General features: G+C 38.8%; 1 protein-coding gene across 3 annotated transcripts; it reads left to right on the forward strand.

Annotated features, from left to right (window-relative positions):
• The first annotated feature begins 3,829 nt into the window (after window positions 1-3,829).
• LOC139980216 (ATP-binding cassette sub-family E member 1-like) lies at window positions 3,830-19,659 on the forward strand. 3 transcript variants are annotated; one of them, XM_071991719.1, is made up of 16 exons: window positions 3,835-4,002; window positions 4,753-4,867; window positions 5,588-5,673; window positions 6,698-6,795; window positions 8,052-8,169; window positions 8,735-8,872; window positions 9,467-9,536; window positions 10,627-10,723; window positions 11,792-11,881; window positions 12,535-12,656; window positions 13,339-13,488; window positions 14,159-14,293; window positions 14,481-14,650; window positions 15,436-15,578; window positions 15,760-15,882; window positions 16,428-19,659. In XM_071991719.1, the coding sequence occupies exons 2-16, from the start codon at window positions 4,765-4,767 to the stop codon at window positions 16,585-16,587; spliced, it is 1,803 nt and encodes a 600-aa protein (XP_071847820.1). In that variant the 5' UTR covers window positions 3,835-4,002; window positions 4,753-4,764; the 3' UTR covers window positions 16,588-19,659. The 3 variants fall into 3 exon arrangements, with proteins under 3 accessions (XP_071847821.1, XP_071847820.1, XP_071847819.1); XM_071991718.1 differs by having other exon boundaries at window positions 3,837-3,998; XM_071991720.1 differs by lacking the exons at window positions 15,760-15,882; window positions 16,428-19,659 and having other exon boundaries at window positions 3,830-3,998; window positions 15,436-15,582.
• Window positions 19,660-21,129: the final 1,470 nt, after the last annotated feature.

Consider the following 21,129-nt stretch of genomic DNA (forward strand, 5'->3'; position numbering starts at 1 on the left):
CAGTAATGAAACGTGATACCTTGTTATCCATAGCTGGACCTGAGATGTCCATCGCTGTATCGTTTGTACTGTGCTGTGGGTATTGACCGCAGCTGTATGTACTGACTGTACACTATTGTCCAATTACCGAAGGTAGCAAGCTGTGTGCGTATTTTCTGGGATCGATGGTGGTGTCTAACACTTCTGTTACACCTCATTCGAAACTAGGTCAGATTACCGGCATTAGACGTTTCTTTTTGCGAGAGTCTTCACACCCTTTAAGTTACTCTCACAATTTTTTCTTTATAGCTATTTTATTATGTCATTCAATTTGGTATTCCACTATTATATTTGGGTGGGTTGTGCGCGGGGGAATGTTTTTTCCCCTTTTGTCATGCGTTTTGAATTTTTCAGCATCGATGGAAGACGTAATCCTTTTGCTTAGCACTCGGAACTGCTGATTTAAACCTTCGATTTAACCCCCCCCCCCCTCCACAAAAAAAAACTTGTTATTATAACAGCATACAAATAAACTGTTGTGTTGATGCATGTGAACTTATAGCCTATAGTAATTGGTGATCTACAGTTTTCTTATATCAGCGACCAAGCCATAGAAGACTTATATCAGTGTCCTTCACCTCTAGCCTACCTTTTCCAATCATACGTAAATCAAATAACTGACCAAATGATAAACCCAGACGTTTCACCTTCGACGTGTTGACGTTACCTTGGATGTCACGTGACAAGTGACAGCAACGTCATCATACGTGGCCGTGCGTTAATCTGATAAAGCTGTATTTTTAATTTACTTACTCTCTGTTATTCTGACTTAGCAATAGTCATACCAGGGAGCTGTTAGAGTAGCAGCTCCCTGCTCATATATCGTAATATTCACGGATAGATACATCTCCATTTTGATCAATGTCACTTTCAGCCTATATACAACCATGCGTTAGAGAGCTATAGGGTGGCATACTCTATTAGCGTTTATATCAATCCGCCCGAATGTTCTCCTATCTCAGGAAAAGTGCCATAAAGCAACAGGAGAACAACTTTTTTGATATGTTACTAATCAGAATCTGTTTTATTTGTTGTTGCTTGGATGTTGAAGAGTATGAATGGAAGTACATGTGGTAAAACAATTAGGTGAATTGAGGCAATTTTAGACCACTTTAGCCTGCCCGGGAGCAGCGTTAGGAAAATTGTTTACTACTGAGTAAAGAGGTTTGTTTACAAGTGACGAAAATTTCAGGCTCACATATCAAAAAATCTTCACGGTCATGATACGGAAAATTAATGGTGCCATGAAAAGCCAACTTGCCAGCTATTCAGTGATGGGTAGCGTTTAGCTAGTGAGAAGTTCTATACCGGGACTTAGATGCCGATATTACTGTTGTGATTTCGTGTGTAAGTCAATGGAGCATTTAATGGGCGTATGCTACCATATATGTCCCTGCATTGGTCATCATTATTGCCCCTAGATATGCTTGAGAATAGGATAATGGTCATTCATGTTCAAACTTCAAAATATGCATATTCATATTTCACGACTCTACAAAGCAGGTGCCCATGCACTGCATGCACACTGAAATACTGAATTGTCTATTTTGACAATCCTCGTTGGTTGAAAATGGCAATTACTTTCTGAAACTTCTAGCAATTGTTTCGGGCTACAATTTGGGGTTAATATACGAATGACCTTTAAATGTAATAGATTCATAGTTTCATGTGTTAATCTGCCGTCATTACATGGCATGCAGGTATGTGATTTTGATCGAAAAGTAAAGATAATGTTTCGCGCTCCTTGTCTTCTCTTTGCTCTCGTGGCAGATACAGCACAAATTAATACAGCGTCTTCAAATGTCATCAGTCTCGACCCAAAATGGAATAATGCTAGAAGGTGAAATAAATGTCGCTTAACAACAATTGTTACTACCACCCTCATTATATAGCATTCTTCCACACTCGGGCATTTTTAAAATACTGTGTTAATTTGGACAGGCACTCATTCGGAGTAATAGAGGGCGTTCTTGAAATTCACGCAAACAAATCACAGAATTTTATACAAATTTCTGTGAAACAAATGCTTCTGGTAGCATACTCCATATACATGCCCCATTGACTTATATGTACACTAAATCGTGGTCCCTAAGTCCTTTTAGAAAATTTAGAAGCTTTCACTAGCTTAACCTTAATCTTAATAGTATAGTTGATACGTTGGCCATTCAAGGCACCTTCATTTTTTCGTATCATTACTTGTAAACAAGCTCCTTTACGTCGTCACCAGTAAACGATAAAATATGTGCGCTGCTCTCGGAAGGCTATTGGTGGGGTTACATCTCTATATTCCGACGTCTCTATGTTCCGACGCCTCTATGTTCCGACAAAGAGAAATAATTAGGGGCAATTTTTTTTTTTATCCAAAAAATCGTTTGTACCAAGAAAAAAAGTTTTCAGACCCCAATATTTTTGGACTCCAAAATTTTGGACCAACATTTTTTTCGGACCAAATTTTTTGGCACCAAAATCCCCCCCCCCCTCCCAAAAAAAAATTGTGACCCAAAATTTGTTGTGACCCAAACAGTGCTTGTGACCAAAAATTGCGTGTGAACCGAAATTTTTTGGTACTCCAATTTTTTTGAAACAAAAGTTCTTTGGACCAAACTTTGGGACCAAAAAAGAATACTGCAAGCGGCGCGGTGCAATAGAATTTTTGTTGGTGCCCCGCGATGCTTTGTATCCACGATGCAGGCGACTTTTTTTCATGCTCAAGCGATATCTTTAGTTTTCACGTTTACCCGCCCGATAGTTATGTCAAGGGCGTAGGAACCGGGGGGTGCTGGGGGGGGGGGGGCGCCAGCCCCCAGTGAAAAATATGGAGGGGCGGAAGTATCATTCCGCCCCCCCCCCGCTTCGCAAGTCAGAAAACCCCTTTTTCATTTCCAAATGAGAAAAAAATCTCATTTGGAGCACCAAATTGCATCTAAGGCCAGGTGAAAATGCAAAATTACATACAAAGTGGAGTGGGTGGGTTGAAGTGTGCTATATTGCACCAAATTGCATCTGAGGCCACCTGGAAATGCAAAAAATATCCAAAGGGGAGGGGGACCCCCCATCCCCTTAGACCCCTCCCCAGGCCGGCCATCAGTCTTCAGCCGCCCCACTCAAAAGTACCTTCCTACGCCACTGAGTTATGTAATTTAACAAGGATCAATGATTGGTCACACAGCATGCTTAGCGTGCAGTGTGGATGTTTTCAAATTCCCCCGACTGAGCCCCGAGGTTGAACTTTCTGATATCGATGCTGTTATGGTGCGGGGTGGGCGTGGGTGACATCGTAACTGGTATGGAACCTTACTGAGTGCCAATCCTGGGGGGGGGGGTGTAAGAACGGGCTGTAAAAATGCGGCCTTTTATAAGTTTCTGCACCCCTGCAACAGGCTTTCAAAGCGCTGTAATGTGTAATTGAAAAATTGCTTAATAGTAGTGTGTGGCCAAACTGAAAAGTACTAGTGTGCGTTGTAGAGGTAGGGGGAGGGGGAGAAATAGATTACAAAAGGAGGGAAAATGTTCCCTGCCCCTTCCCTTCATATCGACTCGCACGCACAATTCATCATATTCCTTTTTGTCATTCTATAGACGAAAAAATGTCACCGCGACACCGCGCATGTCAAAATGTTAAGAAGGATCCCTCGCTTGTGGTGAAGGGAAGGTGAATAATCTTTAAGTGATAAACGACTCATAACTTTCGGAAGACTATGCTCAAAGTGGTGGCGACATGTATATATATTCTGATGGTTTGTACGCACTGCATACCCACGTGTAGGGAATACACATAAGGTTGTACAAACACATAGTGTAGGCCAACGTATTGCAAAATCTTCCGAATTTGCGATGACCGGTATTCAAGCGTACTGACTGTACATTCAATTGCGACAACGAAGTCGCAACATCTGGTAGCAAGCACAACCGACCGAGTGAGACGGGACCAGTGACGTTCCTCTCTTTCATTTTTGTGGGTAGGTAAATAACATATTCATGTCTCACCCAAAGGCTAAGCCGTATATGATGAAATTACAATGTCATTATCAACTAAGAGGAAACAAGGGAAAGTCCTAACACTATCACTTGTTAGGACCTAACCGTAACGCAAACAGTTCCTAGGCTGTCATTTGTACTAGTAGTAGTACTAGTACCACTACAGTACAAGCCTAGGTAGGCTAGGCTTAACCTAGTATTTATTAAAGTTGGCAGGCTATAACTAGTAGTAGCCTTAAAGTTAAACTTAAAGTTAGAATGATTAGTTAGAATGAAAGCTTGAATGAAAAGTTTGGCTAGGCCATGTGACAGTAGGTCTAAGTTAGTGTTACTTACGGCAGCCTAACTTAGGCCTAGTCTAAACCACGGCTGTAGCCTAGGCTACAGACTGAGTAAGCAATTATTTTGAGAATGACACTATCACATCACTTATTTTTATGAATTTGAAATAAATGTTAGTAAGATAGTTTCACACAACAAAAGTACTCAGATGTTTTGTCAAGTGACAAACAATTTGGTTGCTGTAAAATACCCATAATAAATAAATGGAACAATCCAACCAGAGAACTAAGACTAAGTGTAAGACTAGAGACTTGGTCCTGTTACACTTACAGTTACAGTGTAAGCCACAACGTGCTTCACACCAAACTGTGTAGTATACACAGACATGATTCTTTTACATTTGTTTGCAATTGTTTTTATCTTTAAAGTGAATAATGGGAATTTTTCTTTCAGTGAACTTCCAAAATGGCTGATAAATTGACCAGGATAGCCATTGTCAGTACTGACAAATGCAAGCCCAAACGATGTCGACAGGAGTGCAAGAAATCCTGCCCGGTTGTTAGGATGGGTAAGAATGATGTTCATTGTACTGAAGAATAAAAGTATAAACCAATAATGACAATTGGTAACACAGACATAACATAGTATGCAACTTATATACCTGTTACTAGGATAGCGGAGGGGGGGGGGGTGTCGTGGGTGGGGAGAATGAAACCCTTGGTACTGAACAAAAACATGTTACTAATCGACCTATGCTGTGGTATGTTATATGTATAGATTTATATGTGTAACATCCATATTATGCATTTATGTTTTTTTGGGGTATAGTTGCAGCACATATGAAAGACATGGTCAGTTTTTGTAATCAGTCACATATGAGACATTCTTTTATCTGATAAGGGCTGTGAGAACTGGACCAAGCTGTTTAGTTGCAAGATCTTAATTGCATATCTACTCTTATTTAGAAGATAAAGTTTCACCCAAATTCAACTTGAGGTAGCTATTGAAGGCAAAGGCAAATAAAGTTGTAGAAGAAGCCAGTTGGGTTAACCCCCCTCCCCCAACCCAACTTTGCACCTACAACAATGGGAAGATTTTGACTAATTTTATACTGCATTCTCTTATGGTCACACTGCAAAACAGGGAAAGAATGGGAAACAAATGCTAAGGTGTCCCCTCAGAGAGTTTCTTGTTAGCAAAAAAAAAAAACAAGTCTTCTGCAGTAAATATTTTGGAAGAAAGCATTCCAGAATGTATCAACACACTTTGTGTTTTCATTCATTTTCAGGAAAACTGTGTATTGAGGTGACTCCAACTGACAAGTTGGCCTTTATATCTGAGAAACTGTGCATTGGCTGTGGTATATGCATTAAAGTAAGTAATAATTTTATCCATTGAGCAGTCAATGCTTTTTCCTTGAGCAGTCAATGCTTTTTCCTTTGAGCAGTAAATGCCTTCCCCTCCAGTAGTCAATGCCTTCCCCTCCAGCAGTCAATGCTTTCTCCTTGAGCAGTCACTGCTTTTTCCCTTGAGCAGTTAATTGTTCTTCCCTTGAGCAGTCAATGCTTTTCCTTTGAGCAGTCAATGCCTTCCCCTCAGGCAGTCAATGCTTTTTCATTTGAGCAGTTAATGCTTTTTCCCTGGAGCAGTCAATGCATTTTCTCTTGAACAGTCGATAATTTCTTCACATGAGCAGTCCATATATGGCTGTTCCCTTTGGCTGTCAATGATCGAGCAGGTTGTGATATCAGCATTGAACCTCATTTATTTCTTTTGGCAGGTTATCTCAATAAGTCACTAAATGCGAACACTTTCAAAGGTCATGTTTACATTCTCCATGGCAAAATTTGATGATGTATTACAACCACTCAACCATGCATTGTGATTTTGTTGCAATTCAATGGTCAAAGCCAAACTTACGTTCAAGAAGATGTTCATTGTGAGATACTAATATTAATCAGTAAACTGATCTCTTTAATTTAAGACAATTTAATAAAATTACTGCTGATTATTATTATTATTTAAGAAATAAGTGATGTGTAGGACATTACATTTCCTGTATTGCACTGAATGGTAGTAGAGGGGTAATGGTTTGAAATTCACATAGATATATACATTTATTACAAATATCAAGATGTATCAAACTGTGTGTGAATATCATATGGCTTGGTCAAAGTGATACAAGGCACAAGGGATGTCAATTTCAACTTTTCTGATTACAAAAAGTACCAGAAATCCCATAGTTTTTGCACTCATGTGATTGAATATTTTCTCTTCTGCTCTAGCAAACAGAAGTTGATAAAAAATTTGCAATTTAAACAAGAAATAAATAAACAAATCACATGCGAGATCCTTGCAATGGTCGCGTACATCATCATCTAATTTGTTCTCCCAACAGAAATGCCCGTTTGAAGCAATCTGTATTATCAATCTACCGAAAAATTTGGAGAAGGACACGACGCATCGTTACAATGCCAACTCATTCAAGTTGCACAGGTGAGATTAAAGAAGACACACCCTACTATTATTATTGGTCTCTGTGTTAGAGATAACTGCCATGAAGAACTTCCCAGAACATCTAAGAAAAGTCTTATTCCACTTATAGACATATCATAGATTCAGTGTTTCTTCACAGACAAGGCTGAAGACTTGATCAAGTCGAAGTATGATCACAGAGCCCTGTGTGCTTCAATTCTTTATGCCTTTCTTAATTTATTACAAAGGTTATCTTCTGTAATGCAGATGGATTTGAAAAATCGAAGTATGATCACAGAGGCCTGTGTGCTTCAATTCTTTATGCCTTTCTTAATTTATTACAAAGGTTATCTTCTGTAATGCAGATGGATTTAAAGAGATGCTGAATCTAAAATATAGAACCTCTTTTTCTAAAATTATAGCCTCTTAGCATGACCCAATGATGGCATTGGTTTTAATGTCATAATCGTTAACATTCTCCCTCGAAATTATGAAAAAGAAAAATGGAAAGTAGAAGATTTTAGATCCTAGTGGCTATATGACATCACAGATTAAAAAAAGAAAAACCAAAAACAGACAGCTCCACTTTTACAATTTTACAATAGCTCCTCCCAAAGTGTACAAGATTTTTCTCAGAGCTCTGTTAGTGAGAGTTGTTTTTTCCACAAAGATCTCTGTCATATCAGCCAAAGATTATGATTAGATCCACGTCTTCTTTAATGTTGCTTTCCTTGACATTTCATCCAAGAAATGCACTGCTAATCCTCATAAACCAAATGATTGTGGAACACTAAACAGTCCTGGAAGGTATAGATGTTTGCATGGGCAATATCATTTCTGATCATCACTTGACACATCTACATAGACATGGTAGATTATAAACTAAAATGTGGCATGGTTTTCTGTTCAGCAGTATTTTGGTTGTATTGTGTCCTTTTCCTTTACATTAGCATTGAGTTTTGTGCCAAAGGTAAAGAAAAGAAGAAAACACACATTTACTATGCATTTTCCAGTTTGAAATGAAGAAAAACTTAAGTGGCATCTTTTCGTTTTGGTATTTGAAGGCAAGTACAGTGCAGTGTGTTTGGGTTGCGGTAAAACCGGGATGGCCTTAACACAATGTTGATATAACACTCAACTTCTATTGAAATGCATGCAGAAGTCATTATGAGCCAAGTAGACACAATTATAAGTCCTTTTAAATGATTTTTTACCCACTGGTTCTTACAAATACTCTTTAAATTTCATTATCTACGTTTCTGCTATTTTTCATTTAGGTTACCGACACCGAGACCGGGTGAAGTTTTAGGACTTGTAGGCACAAACGGAATTGGTAAATCGACTGCCTTGAAAATTTTGGCCGGCAAGCTAAAACCTAACCTCGGTCAATTTAAGGTGAGTTTCAGTATGATGGATGATGTCTCAACTGCTGTGTTTATGAATTAATTTCTGATGAGGATTCCACAAATTCCTTTTCCTAAAAACGGACATACTAGTGAAAGGCAAGGTCGTTTGTAAGTGAAAGAGAAGTTTACTGTTGGTATTAAAATGATGGATTGGTAGTTTGAGAAGCTCCTTTCAAGGTTATCAGCATCACCTGGTAAATATTTTAGAAAAGAGTCAGACAAATGGTCACATGTTTTTCACTGCCACCTCTGATAGAAACTGTTCTCGTCGAGACAATATCTTTGTGCATTTTAAGGAGCGCTAAATTTTGCAAATACTCGATTTTGTGTACATTGGGGGTTGAGGGTCGGGCAATCGTCTTTGAAGAAACGATGCCGACGACTTCGAAGGAATGGTTACAAAAAGTGCAGGATGGAACGAAGGCTCCGATTACTCTATGCTGAGCAGATTGCAACGATATCACTAATTATTTTGGCGATTTCTAAGTAATGACTAAGTTCTGAAATTATTTTTTTTCATGCTTCAAGCTTGTCCTCTTTATTTGATTTCTCAGTTGCCTCCCGATTGGGAAAAAATTCTACTCTTCTTCAGGGGTTCCGAACTCCAAAATTACTTCACAAAGATCCTGGAGGATGATTTAAAGGCTATCATTAAGCCGCAATATGTTGATCAAATCCCAAAGGCAGTCAAGGTGAGTCCAAATTTGAAATGAATGTTGATGAGGGATTGGGTAAGGGGGGGGGGTTGAATGGGATTGAGTGGGGGAGGTGTTACATTTAAATAGTCATTGCTAGTACAGAATAATGTCAATATCTGAAAGGAATGTTGATATAGCTTTAAAATTCAAATTTCCTTTGTAAAAGACATTAAAGAAAATACATTTGGGTATCACAAGCAGTTGAAAACACACATTCAGTTTGATATATTTTGGACACTAAAAAATATTTTGGACAATAAAAAATGTATATATATTTAACAATAAAATACAAAATTATACAATAAAATATATATATATTTTGGACAATAAAAAATTATTCAATAAATGTCAAGACCTTCAAGAGTGCGACAGAAACGAAGGGAAACAGATGCAAAATGTGTAGATGTAGCGGTTGTAGGTTGCTAGTTTTGACTGTGATAGGCAGGGTTGGAATCGGCGTCACACGGACGGTTTATGAAGTTTTCCGACAAGTTAGACTGTCATTCCTTGTGCTGCCCCATCGAGGTATCATTATAAAAAATGCACGCTCATTTGTCAATAGTTGTTTCCCCCTGTCCATTTTTTCAGGGCACAGTTCAAGCTATACTGGACAAGAAGGACGAGACGAATACACAAGAGACAGTCTGCCAAGAATTAGGTAATTTTTTCGTATTCCCTTCTCGATTCGTATTTTTGAGAAATGCAACGGATGTTAATTTTTTGGGGATTTTCATCAATTTTTAGCCTATCAGAAATTGTCCTATTTGCCACATGCGATAATGTTCTTACGTCACACGCTGGGGTAGTAATCTCTATGCGTTTGTTTAGTGAATCCTCACGTCTGAAGTTTTTTTATGAACAACTTCTTCAGTCCGTGTAAATGATGAGTAAATTTTGCGATCAAAATAATGTTCAACACTTCTATCGATGAGTAGACAGATTCAGCGATAGTTTGTTTCTATTTAGCAATAGTGATGACTTTCGTGATCCTTAGAAAGGCCACAGCTACGTCCACTGCAAAGACTTTATGAAATAAATTATAATGGATGGTTTGAAGAGAAACTTCAATGAGAAGTCCCAATCGTTCTTTTTGTGGAATTCTTAGTCTATGAAACACAAGTTTAATAAGCCCCTCAACTGCCATACTCTTTGTTTGCATCCTGTGTGCAAAAATTGAGAGTGACTCGGGTAAAGACTAACAAGTTGTTAGGTCGTGTGTAAAAGTAGGTTGGCCTGACGTTTCGATCCTAGCAGGATCTTCTTCAAAGGCTAAATGACAAGTAACAGTAACAGAAGGGACAAAAACAAGCACAGAATACAGACAAGTTAATGAGCATGGTGAACACAAAGAGATAGATGTAAGGGGATTAGTAGACAAGGGATGGAGAGAAGAAAGAAGGAAACCAACAGGGGAAGAGGAGAGGTAGGAGATAAACAGTGGAGGGACAAAGAGAGGATTAAGGGAAGGGGTAGGGAATAAACTGGTGAAGGAAAAAAGACAGAAAGGTGTGGAGAAAAAGGGTGGAAGAGAGCTATGAGAAGAGGAGTGAATGGGGGGGGAGGGAACAACAAGGGAACAAGTTGTTAGGTCATCTGTCGTCAGCAGGTCAACATTGACTGACGATCCTGCATCTCTGCCAGACCCACGGTTAATGCTAATCTGCTTGCCCTAGCATCTATGCATGTTAACATACACTGCAATGGATTGTACATTTAAAGTTATATATACATGCGATTTTTTTCTTCAGATTTACAGAAAGTCAAAGGAAGAAATGTGGAGGATCTTTCCGGAGGAGAGCTCCAGAGGTTTGCCATTGCTGTCGTCTGTATACAAAAATCAGACATGTAAGTACATTTTGAAAATTGCAAGGGCGTAGGAACCGGGGGGTGCTGGGGGTGCCAGCCCCCCCAGTGAAAAATGTGGAGGGGCAGAAGTATCATTCTGCCCCCCCGCTTCGCAAGTCAGAAAACCCCTTTGTCATTTCCAAATGAGAAAAAAATCTCATTTGGAGCACCAAATTGCATCTAAGGCCAGGTGAAAATGCAAAATTATTTACAAAATGGAGTGGGTGTTGAAGTGTGTTACATTGCACCAAATTGCATCTGAGGCCACCTGGAAATGCCAAAAAATTCCAAAGGGGAGGGGGACACCCCCTCCCCTTAGACCCCTCCCCCAGGCCGGCCATCAGTCTTCAGCCCCTCCACTCAAAAGTACCTTCCTACACCACTGGAAAATTGAGTAACTTGCGATCATCTCAAGGGTAACCATTCTCCCTCCACTGTTGAAGATGCAGTTTGGGTTTAGATTTGCTAAGATCTGGTGGTGCTACCTTAGCACCTGAGGTGATTAGCACCTATGGTGGGTGCTACCTTGTCTGGTGGTGCTTCATTGTACAGTTAATTAAGAGAAACACCAGGGACATGAAGAGGTAATACGTCACAATTTGTGAAACCCCAAACCAGTCTGAACTGGATCAGTAACAATCAGTAACGAGGAGCAACCCATGATCATGCAATAGGCGGAGTAGATTCGGGTATGTTTGAGCGTTTCCTGGGCTTTGTCAGAATTTGCACAAAGTTACAATGAATCCAAAACAAAATGCAGTGAATCTCTTAAGCCTTTAGTCTATCACTATTCGGACATGCAGACCAATCTGGATTTTTTGGAAGATAAAAGATAAATGCTGATATACAGGTTTTCATTTATTCATTCTGGAGTTTGCATGCATCTGCAGTTCTCAAAATAGTCAGTGACAACCAGACATCTATTGGAAGTAAAGTATTCTGGTGTATTACATCCTCAGACCTACAGCTTCAGATGATCAATTCTGTGGAATTTTGAAAGCCTTTTAATAGCTTTTCCAAGTGATTGATAAATACTATGGCGAATGTCTCCCTCTCTTTTTTTTCCAGTTACATGTTCGATGAGCCCTCCAGTTATTTAGACGTCAAACAAAGGTTAAAGGCCGCCTTGAGCATCAGAAATTTGATAGATTCCGACAAGTGAGTTTGATTACAAGAAGTGAATCTGTGATGGTTTTTTTTTTGCAATGTTGTGTAGCAAATTTTTAGCAGGAACTAGTTACTAGATGGATTCAACAATGTATTTAAATAAAGGGTTAGTCAGAGAGAAATTCATGATTGCAATTGTTATCAGAAGATCATAATTTCACACAAATAAACTTTCCTAACCTGTCAAATAGTGCTTGAAATTGTGTTGTATAGTTTATGAATTTTAACTTATTTTGGAATTTTTAAACAATCGAGTTCATTTAGCTTGACTAGGCAATTTCATTTCTCCTGATCACGTTTAATGAAATGTCCAAAGCTTGAAGCCATGTGATCTGATTCTGTATTGATTAATAGTATTTTCCGAAAGGTGTCTGGACGACAATTTAAACAGAATCTTGAAGAGTTCAATACTTCATTATTCTTTTGATGGAAATATCTCAGAGTGTCTTAAATTTTGATGATTTGCGATACTCAATAATATTGTAAGTTACTTTGGTGGAATTGGCAAACAAGTGCAAACAGCTGATTTACTGGAAAGGATTCAGTTCTCTCATGTTTTCGTTGATAGTGGATATAATTGTGGGCTTAGAGTAACTCTTACAAACCTCTTCTTCCTTTATACTCTTTTTCTTCGTAACTTACAGATACATCATCGTAGTGGAACATGACCTTAGCGTGTTGGATTATCTGTCAGACTTTATCTGTTGTTTGTATGGTGAACCTGGTGCCTATGGTGTAGTAACTATGCCCTTCAGTGTCAGAGAAGGTAAGTACATTGGGGGCTTCCCTCCTGGGGGTATCTAAAATATCATATTATATTGTGACACATTTCATAGTATTTTTGTCAAAAAGTTAAGGGTACGGCTTTCTCTAGATTTCTGGAACAGTGGTAGTGGTGGTTGCTCAAGATCAAGCGTTTGGTAAGGAAGTATTTCCTGCGATAGCTGCGTGTAGTGTACCCTATGCAAAATCAAGGTGACAGAAGTATATTCGTCCGCCTGATTCGACCCTTCTCGTTTTATCCCAGCACATTTAAGGACTTAGTTACAGGGTTGTTACCATAGTGGATAGCCCTGGGAGGACCTGGCCAGCACTGGAATCTACTAACAGTCGCTGTTTTCAGTATTTATATTTTCTGTGGCCGCTGAGAGCATTGAAGTATATTTGTCAGAGAATATTTCAGATGCTAACATTATGCACACAGAAAACCTGATGCACCTGTTTTGCAATAGTGAAGCATACTGGACTGAATTTTGCAATGCTCAAGGGTCACACGGTCATCTCAAATTATGACAAACAGAAAGCATTGTTATTTGAAAGATACAGCAGTAGGTAATCTTTGGAAGTCAAGCAACAAGCTTCCTTTTTTATGTAATATGCTAAATTATCTTGTGTTATCAAAATGATTGAACAAAAAATAAACTGTTATGACAATCGTCTTGCAACAGGAATTAATATATTTCTGGATGGCTACGTCCCAACCGAAAATTTACGATTCCGAGAAACTTCGTTGGTCTTCAAAGTCTCGGAGACGGCAGAGGAGGAAGAAATCAAGCGGATGGCCCACTACAAGTATCCTGCAATGTCAAAGACGCTAGGTAGGTTCCTTATAGGACTTCATGATAATTGATCATTTATGAGAGCATGGCGGCCAACTAGCTAAGGCATCGGACTCGTGATCCAAGGATTGCTGGTTCGATTCCTGCCTAGTTCATTGCGTTGTGTCCTTGGGCAAGATGCTTTATCTCAATTGCTTCTCTCCACCCAGGGGTTAAATGGGTACCTGTGAGGTAACTTGTCATTGGGTGCAGTATATAACTGCTGTCGACTGGAGGGATTGTCTCTGGGACAGGTTATCATTGACCAAGGGTATTATAACTTCTGTAAAGCGCTTTGAGACCTAATGCTGGTATAAAGCGCTATATAAAAAGCAAGTATTATTGTTATTATCACTTCTTTTCGTTCCAGGAATTTTGCTTTTCGTGAAATTGCTTGCCAAACAGAGAGAGCTGTGTTTTTAAATATTGTTCATGTTCTTTAAACTAAACCTGAAAAAAAAACAGTTTTCCATCTACTTTAATCACGCTCAATAATGCTGCATGTATTTACCTCTATAGCTTTGATTTATAGAAATAAGCACAGTATAGGCCAGTCTTTACTCGTAAAGATGCTTTCAAAGAAAGTGGAACATCTTATCCTCACTTTGTTTGTTTTCCAGCTTTAGAAACCGACTCTGATTGTCCAATTTGTTTGCGTTTCTTTTTGCAGGTGACTTTCATCTTGACATCAAGGCGGGAGAGTTCAGTGACTCTGAGATCATCGTCATGCTGGGAGAGAACGGAACGGGGAAGACGACTTTCATCAGGATGTTAGCTGGGCGGCTAGCACCCGACGATGGATCAGGTAACGTACTAGTACCCCGCTCCCCACGCATCCGCATGGAAATCTCGGAGCTCCTTCCAGCATCACCCAATTTCAAATATTTACTGAAAATTGCAGTTCTCCCATAATTGCGTATTATTATGATTATTCTTTCATTCATTCCCCACAAGTGAGGTCGTTTCTTTGTTTGAACTTTGCCTCTGTTTAGGGGACGTACCGATGCTGAACATCAGTTATAAGCCCCAGAAGATCAGCCCCAAATCTGAGGGAACTGTTCGTCAGCTGCTGCATAACAAGATCAGAGATGCCTACATCCACCCTCAGTTTATAACGGACGTCATAAAACCTCTGGTTGTCGACGCCGTCATGGACCAAGAGGTACCTAATCACTTTTAATTAATTTCCGGGCATCATGTTTTTAATTAATATCGGGGCGTCATGTTTTTAATTAATGTCCGGGCATCATGTTTTTGTTAAGTGATCGGTGTGGTATCATAGGCGTTAGGGACCGATCCCTGCGTTGGAACGTGGAGTGGGACGGTGGTGTTGAGAGGGTCGGGAAGGCGAGGGGTGGGGGGAGAGTGGGTTCGGGGAGGAATTTTAGAACACTGTTCCATAGACCTTGGGAGTTAAGAAAATAGATGAAAGCATTGGCTCTAATATCACCAACACTAAGGAAGTTTCTGCCATAAAACAATTTGGTAGAGCTACTAGCTGTCTAGACCTTGTAAAATCCTTTCTTTGGCAAGTAAAGAAATCTGTCGGTCACTCTAGGCTAGCGGCACCACCGTCACATGAGCACAGTCTGTTGCATAATAGGTCACTCAGTAGCTCCTTGGTCAGTGCTGACCCTTAGTAATTGATATTAGCATTCTTTGTTAACTTTCTTTACTAGCTTTGCTTTTCTTTCGATGATCAGCATCCACGTAAGGTGATATATGATTGAATCTTAGGCATAGATGCCACTGTGACTGCCTCGTGTTAATAATAATTCACTTCTCGGAAAAACACAGAAATGTAAGGGCGGGCAGTATCATGGGCTCACTTCACCTTCTTTTCTTCATACTTCATCGTCGTACTTCTGCTGTGTGTTCCTGTTAAACGAATTGATACCCATAAATGAGGCCTCTCTCGTAACATCTGATTCGCTGCTCTCTTCACAGGTGCAGAACCTGTCTGGTGGTGAATTGCAGAGAGTGGCGTTGACTCTGTGTCTGGGGAAGCCAGCGGACGTGTACCTCGTGGACGAACCGTCGGCTTACCTGGATTCCGAGCAGCGTCTGGTGGCAGCCAAGGTCATCAAGAGGTAGATTAGAGAGATTGAATTTGTTCAGTTACCTACCGTTTAAGCAGTTTGTTTTGTATTTCCATATTTTGGGGGTTGGAATAGAGGATATGTTCTTGTTAGGTACTATCATCCTTGTGTTTAAACCTTGATATCTCCTCCATTCCCGCTCTAAGCAATTATGATGTTGTCACCTTTCCAGGTTCATCCTCCACGCTAAGAAGACCGGCTTCGTCGTGGAGCATGACTTCATCATGGCAACGTACCTGGCTGACCGTGTGATTGTCTTTGAAGGTAACCCGTCAGTGTCTAGTACAGCGAACAGGTGAGTAACCTTCTGGATGGATCGATACTCTCATTTATTGTTACGTCGATGTTGTCGAGTGGACATTGTAGATGTTATAATATTTACGGTGTTTTTTTCTTCAAATTCCTATTTTCTTTCATGATGCATGTCTTAAAATTTGCATGCATGTCTTAAAACCCCATTTTGGTTTGTTATTCGTTATTGCTGGGAAAGAACTTGTTTATGCATATCTCACATGACAGATCAGTTTGAAATGGTTATGAAAATAAGCATCTGAGACCAGTGTATATGCTGTCCAAATCCAGAGTGATTCTGCTGTGCGAGAAATAGCAAGCTCTTCGGCATCCATAAATCCCCACATTACATAAATGATGATTGCCAACTTAAATCTGAAATGTTTCCCCAATAATGGATTGAAGTTCAGTACTGAAAGTGCTTTGTTAAGTGCGAGTCTCATTGTTGTTCCGCTAATTTTATCTTTTTAAAAATTTGCCAGTTGCAATCGTTTGATGTGTTTGATGACTATTTTCATCAGCCTTGTTTCGTTCTCGCTCTTCCAATAGGCCTGAAATCCTCCTGAAAGGTATGAACAAGTTCCTGCAGAGCCTGGCCATAACTTTCAGACGTGATCCTACCAACTTCAGACCAAGGATTAACAAGCTTCACTCGGTCAAGGACGCGGACCAAAAATTGACCGGTAACTACTTCTTCCTGGAGGATTGAGGCATAGCAGACAGACGGAATGAAAGTGTAACCCCCAAAAAGGCTGCAGTCCAGAAGATGTCAGCTCCGTACACAAGACAAAAGACAAACAAGAGCATTGTTTTAAGAGCTTTAGTTATCAGCTAACTCTCCTGTTGCTCTTACAGTTGAACAGAAAAGGATGTGCATCACATCTTGGGAGTATGACCAGAGGAACTTCTGCCAGCCATTTTTTTCATTCTTTTTGCTTTCTTTTTTCTGTAATTTTTTGTTTACTCGTTATTGTTTTAGACATAATCATCATGTCGGGTTATGATGCATATATACATATTCTCCCCGTGGATTTTTCTTGTGCTTCTTAAACATAACTCGGTCAAGGGGCTGTCATTTTGCCAATATGTGGTATCATAGTGTCACTCGGAGGTCAAATCTCCAAGACTTCTTTTCTAACCTATTGGTTACCTTTCATGATGGATGTATGCAGCATTGCTTCTCTCCAACAATACAGTCATTAGTTAAATGTTACAATTTATCATCTCTATGAATGAAAATAAGGGAATTCATGCTTTAAAGAGGAACATTGATAAAGTTCAAGCAATTGCTTGAACTGTGATGTTATTTTTAAACTTGGTCAAGTCTTTAAAACTTAGAATACAATATGATGGAATGCATAAAATGTGGAATTGAATTGAATTTTCAGGCGGTGGATGTGCATCATAAGCATCCCTGTCAAAAATTATTTTAGGAGGAAAGATACAGGCAAGGAAGGGTAGTAGTTAGGTTGTGGGTGGGTGTAGGGGGGGGGGTTAGGGTTTTCTTCATGTGTTACTTTCCATTTGGGTTTCTTCATTCTGTTCTTGATGGCATTAAATGGTGGTGTGTCCAAGGTTGGATGTTTTGGGTAACAGTTGGGCTCTTGTTTAGAGTTTCTGTTCTTCTCATTAGCTGATTTTGTCTAGTTGTTCAGTTAATATCAATATTTTCACGTCAGTAGTATAATCAACAGATTCTACATCTTCCAAAAGGGTGTACTTTCTTTTGGCTAAAATGATAAATTGTTTTCCAGTGTTTGGAAATGAATAATACTTGTATCTGTTGGTAAATACTTTGATATTCTTTGCCTGTGTCTTACAAAAAGGTGGTTTTTTTTATCCAAGGAGAAAAAAATGGAAAAGACTATCAGACTTCCTCCTGCTCATTCAAATAGTTGATGCTCTAATGCAAGTTTGGATTGTTGTAAGGCTGCAATCAATATAAGCACTTATTACTATCAGATATCAAAATTTATATTGTTTTATAGTAAAGTTGGCTAAATTCTCTTATTTCAATAAATAGAGGGATGTTTAATATTTATTAAGAGAATACTGATCACCTTTATAGGCTTGGTATTACACAAGCATGGGTGTCATTTATTATGTAATCCCCTTGTTACTGTAATGTAGAAGTTACATTGGGTATATTAGACAAGGTCGTATATTAGTTTTCGGTATGAAATTGTTTTGTATAAATGAAAAGTTCAGGCCTTAAATTGTGACTTGCCCGAGTGAACAGAAAGAGTCCCCCCTATTTTGACAGAATATTAAAGCAATTGATTTAAGTATTAAGGTAACGCTATGTCGTAGTCTTCTGTTGAGTATTAAATATTGTCTCCCGAAATTTTCTGGTTTATTTAAGATGAAGTCGTTAAAGGGACTTCAGAGCGTAGTCTTCTTGACCTAACTGCAAAGAAGGAAGAAAATCTTTCCTATGGTAGAAATAATGCACAAATTTACCAATTTACTCTTTAAAGGCCGTGTAGAAATCGCAGAGGATTGTAATTCATAGCTAAGTAGATATATTGTCATTAATTACATTAAAATATTATGGTAGCTATCTGTTTTAAAATTTAACAACTATTTTAAAGTCTGTCAAGTGTGAAGTGTACCGAAGGACTGTACCTCTAGGGAATCTTTATGAATTAAACATTGATGATAAACGTGTTAAGAACCAACATTGAAATGTCTTAATTTTCATCTTTGTAAATTTGAATTAAAAGTGAATTTATGAAAGGAATATGGAGGGGTTGATTGGTGAGGGGGCATGGGGGTGGGAGAGGGAATCCATGATCATAGTTTATATTAGTAAAATATTGGAAGAAGCTACATGCAAACTGTCAGATGAAGTTTCAATGATTAAGAAACTTTCTTTAAAGATATTTGGGTGAATGTGTTTGTGTGCAAAGTGGAAGCTACTTCAATAACTAATTGGTACTCTAAGACTTACTCATGATCCCTCACTCCCCCCTCACCCTCTCCTTGAGTTAATCTGGGTCACATATAACAGTGGAGATAAGGCATGGTATATTGTTAGAGAATGTGGTAGAGAGCTATGTGGCAATTATTTCGAACACATTCCCTGATGAAAATCTATCAGTGGACATCTTGTTTAAACCTGTTTAGTTTACATTCCAACCCCTTATATCTCTTATTACAAAGCAAAGTTCATATTTCCTTGCTTTCTACACAAAATTCCAGCAGTTCAAAATTCAACTGTACAAGCTTCTGCATTTTCCTCTTACATGGTATGATGTCAAGCATGGTTAAGCAAGGTTTTGGCCTTCCTCAAGTGAGTTGATCATCAAATGAGACTAGTCCCTGTGTCATTGCCATTGGCAAAACTGTGTAATCTAACTCTTAGCTTTGATTTCAGTTTTCAATTCCTTGAAACATGAGTTAAAATATTGGTCATACAAGTTTCCAGAAGTAGTACCAGTTATTACACCAGTGCTTTGTCAAGATTCATATGTTTTGTTGCTTGCAACAATATGTGGGTCACAATTGTGCTAATACCTTCATACACTGGTTGGATTTTGCAAGACACTTGATTTTGATTTAAATTTGGATACAGGACCCTTTAAAAGTGAATGCACCATATCTGCCGGGCTAATCCTCGTTGTCGACGGTAACCGTGTTCGGTCACAAACACTGAGAGTAAGATAGGAACCAACAATGGTTTAAGCTTAAAGAAAAATTGTTGATGTAAAATAAAATGTTTGAGTGTTAATTTGCATGATAATGGAAGACACAAATAAATGAATTTGACTACTGATTTGTATGCATAAAGGTTTTACTTTGCTCTTTTACATAGAACTTTACAGAGTTTTACTCTGCGATAGTTTTATGTTGACTTTGAGACAAAAATGGCATGTGATCATTTGAAGTATTTCATAGCACAAAAATTCCTTACACTACAACTAGTGTGCCCCCACCCCCTCCCAAATGACCCTAGATAATGTGTCCAATTTATGTGTTCCATTTATGTACACTGACTGAACGATCAAAATCCTGCCACAGTAAAATTAACAATGTTTCTTTATGGAGACCGAGTGAAGTAGTATATAACAATAACATAATTAATAAAAAATTCTCTGAAATTTTGGTTTCTTAAAACAAAGATTTGGAACTGCCAAGATAGAAGATTTCCCCGGCTGTCCCGAAAAAACTACAGACTGTTATGGCATGTAAATCTTGTTCATGAATATGCAGTTCTCTGTAGTCTAATATATTCAGGATACTACAATTTCATTCTTAATATAATCATGTGAGCTGATACAATGTTAGGGTAATAATCAGTAACAGTATTAGAAGGCAATGATTTACATTGACAGGATGGGTATCAGTACATCCTTGTATATTTTGGTAACCAGACTGTTTTTATAATCACACCGAACGTTGAGAAACAGGAAGTTTGGTTTCATCCATGTTGCCATGTTGTTTATTGCTTTAAGGCTAAAACAATCCAAACAGACAGTGTTAAGTAGAGCCGTTAAGAAAGGATAAAACCAGAAAGCCAACTGGCTTAATAGTGACAATTTCCTAATGTGAAATTCAACCCAAGATGTACTTTTTGGGTTATCCTGTTTACAAGGTTTATCAGATTTTGACCTCTGTCGACCTTCGTAGAAAAGAACAAGATTCTCCTAATTAATAACATGGAACCATGTTGTCCTTTTGGAGTTGGTGTTTACAAGGTATCACAGAGACACACACACTCCCACCATCGCATCTAGATACCTTTTGCCTTAGGGAAAGAATAACAAAACAGTTACACAGATGTCTTGCAGGGGGCATAGCCAGGGAAATAAAAGTCATATACATGCTACTAAATAGTGAATACCACTAGAGCTACTAGGACCTAACTCTCCCCACCCTCACACCCCCCTTCCAAAAGAATGACCCTACCAAAAACACAGAATGCTGCGTTCTGTCTTCCCATCGAAATGCCTTTCCATTCATTCACAAATCAGAATAGTAGATTTATTCCATAATGACGAATGACTAGCTGTAGAGTAAGAGCCCAAGACTAAGATATCAAAGTAATCAAACCCTGTTCTTACTATAAAAAAAGCCTTGGGAATCTGAAATTTTCATTTCATTGAACATATTGTAAGATTTACACAAGATGTACCATTAAAGTCCCATGAAAAATTTAAATTTACACCCATTGTGCCCCTTCAAATGACTTTCAAAGCTATACAGTATTGAGTCCTACATTTTCATGGATTGCAAGAAATTTAGTGAGGCA

This window comes from Apostichopus japonicus, chromosome 14 (assembly GCF_037975245.1).
Source record: "Apostichopus japonicus isolate 1M-3 chromosome 14, ASM3797524v1, whole genome shotgun sequence".
Classification (NCBI taxonomy): Eukaryota; Metazoa; Echinodermata; class Holothuroidea; order Aspidochirotida; family Stichopodidae; genus Apostichopus; species Apostichopus japonicus.

Coding starts and splice junctions, on each gene's coding strand:
- LOC139980216 (XM_071991719.1), top strand. CDS start 4,765: ATGGCTGATAAATTGACCAGGATAGCCATTGTCAGTACTGACAAATGC. Junction 5,674..6,697: donor GCTGTGGTATATGCATTAAA/GTAAGTAATAAT, acceptor TTCTCCCAACAG/AAATGCCCGTTTGAAGCAAT. Junction 15,579..15,759: donor GCAGCCAAGGTCATCAAGAG/GTAGATTAGAGA, acceptor TCACCTTTCCAG/GTTCATCCTCCACGCTAAGA.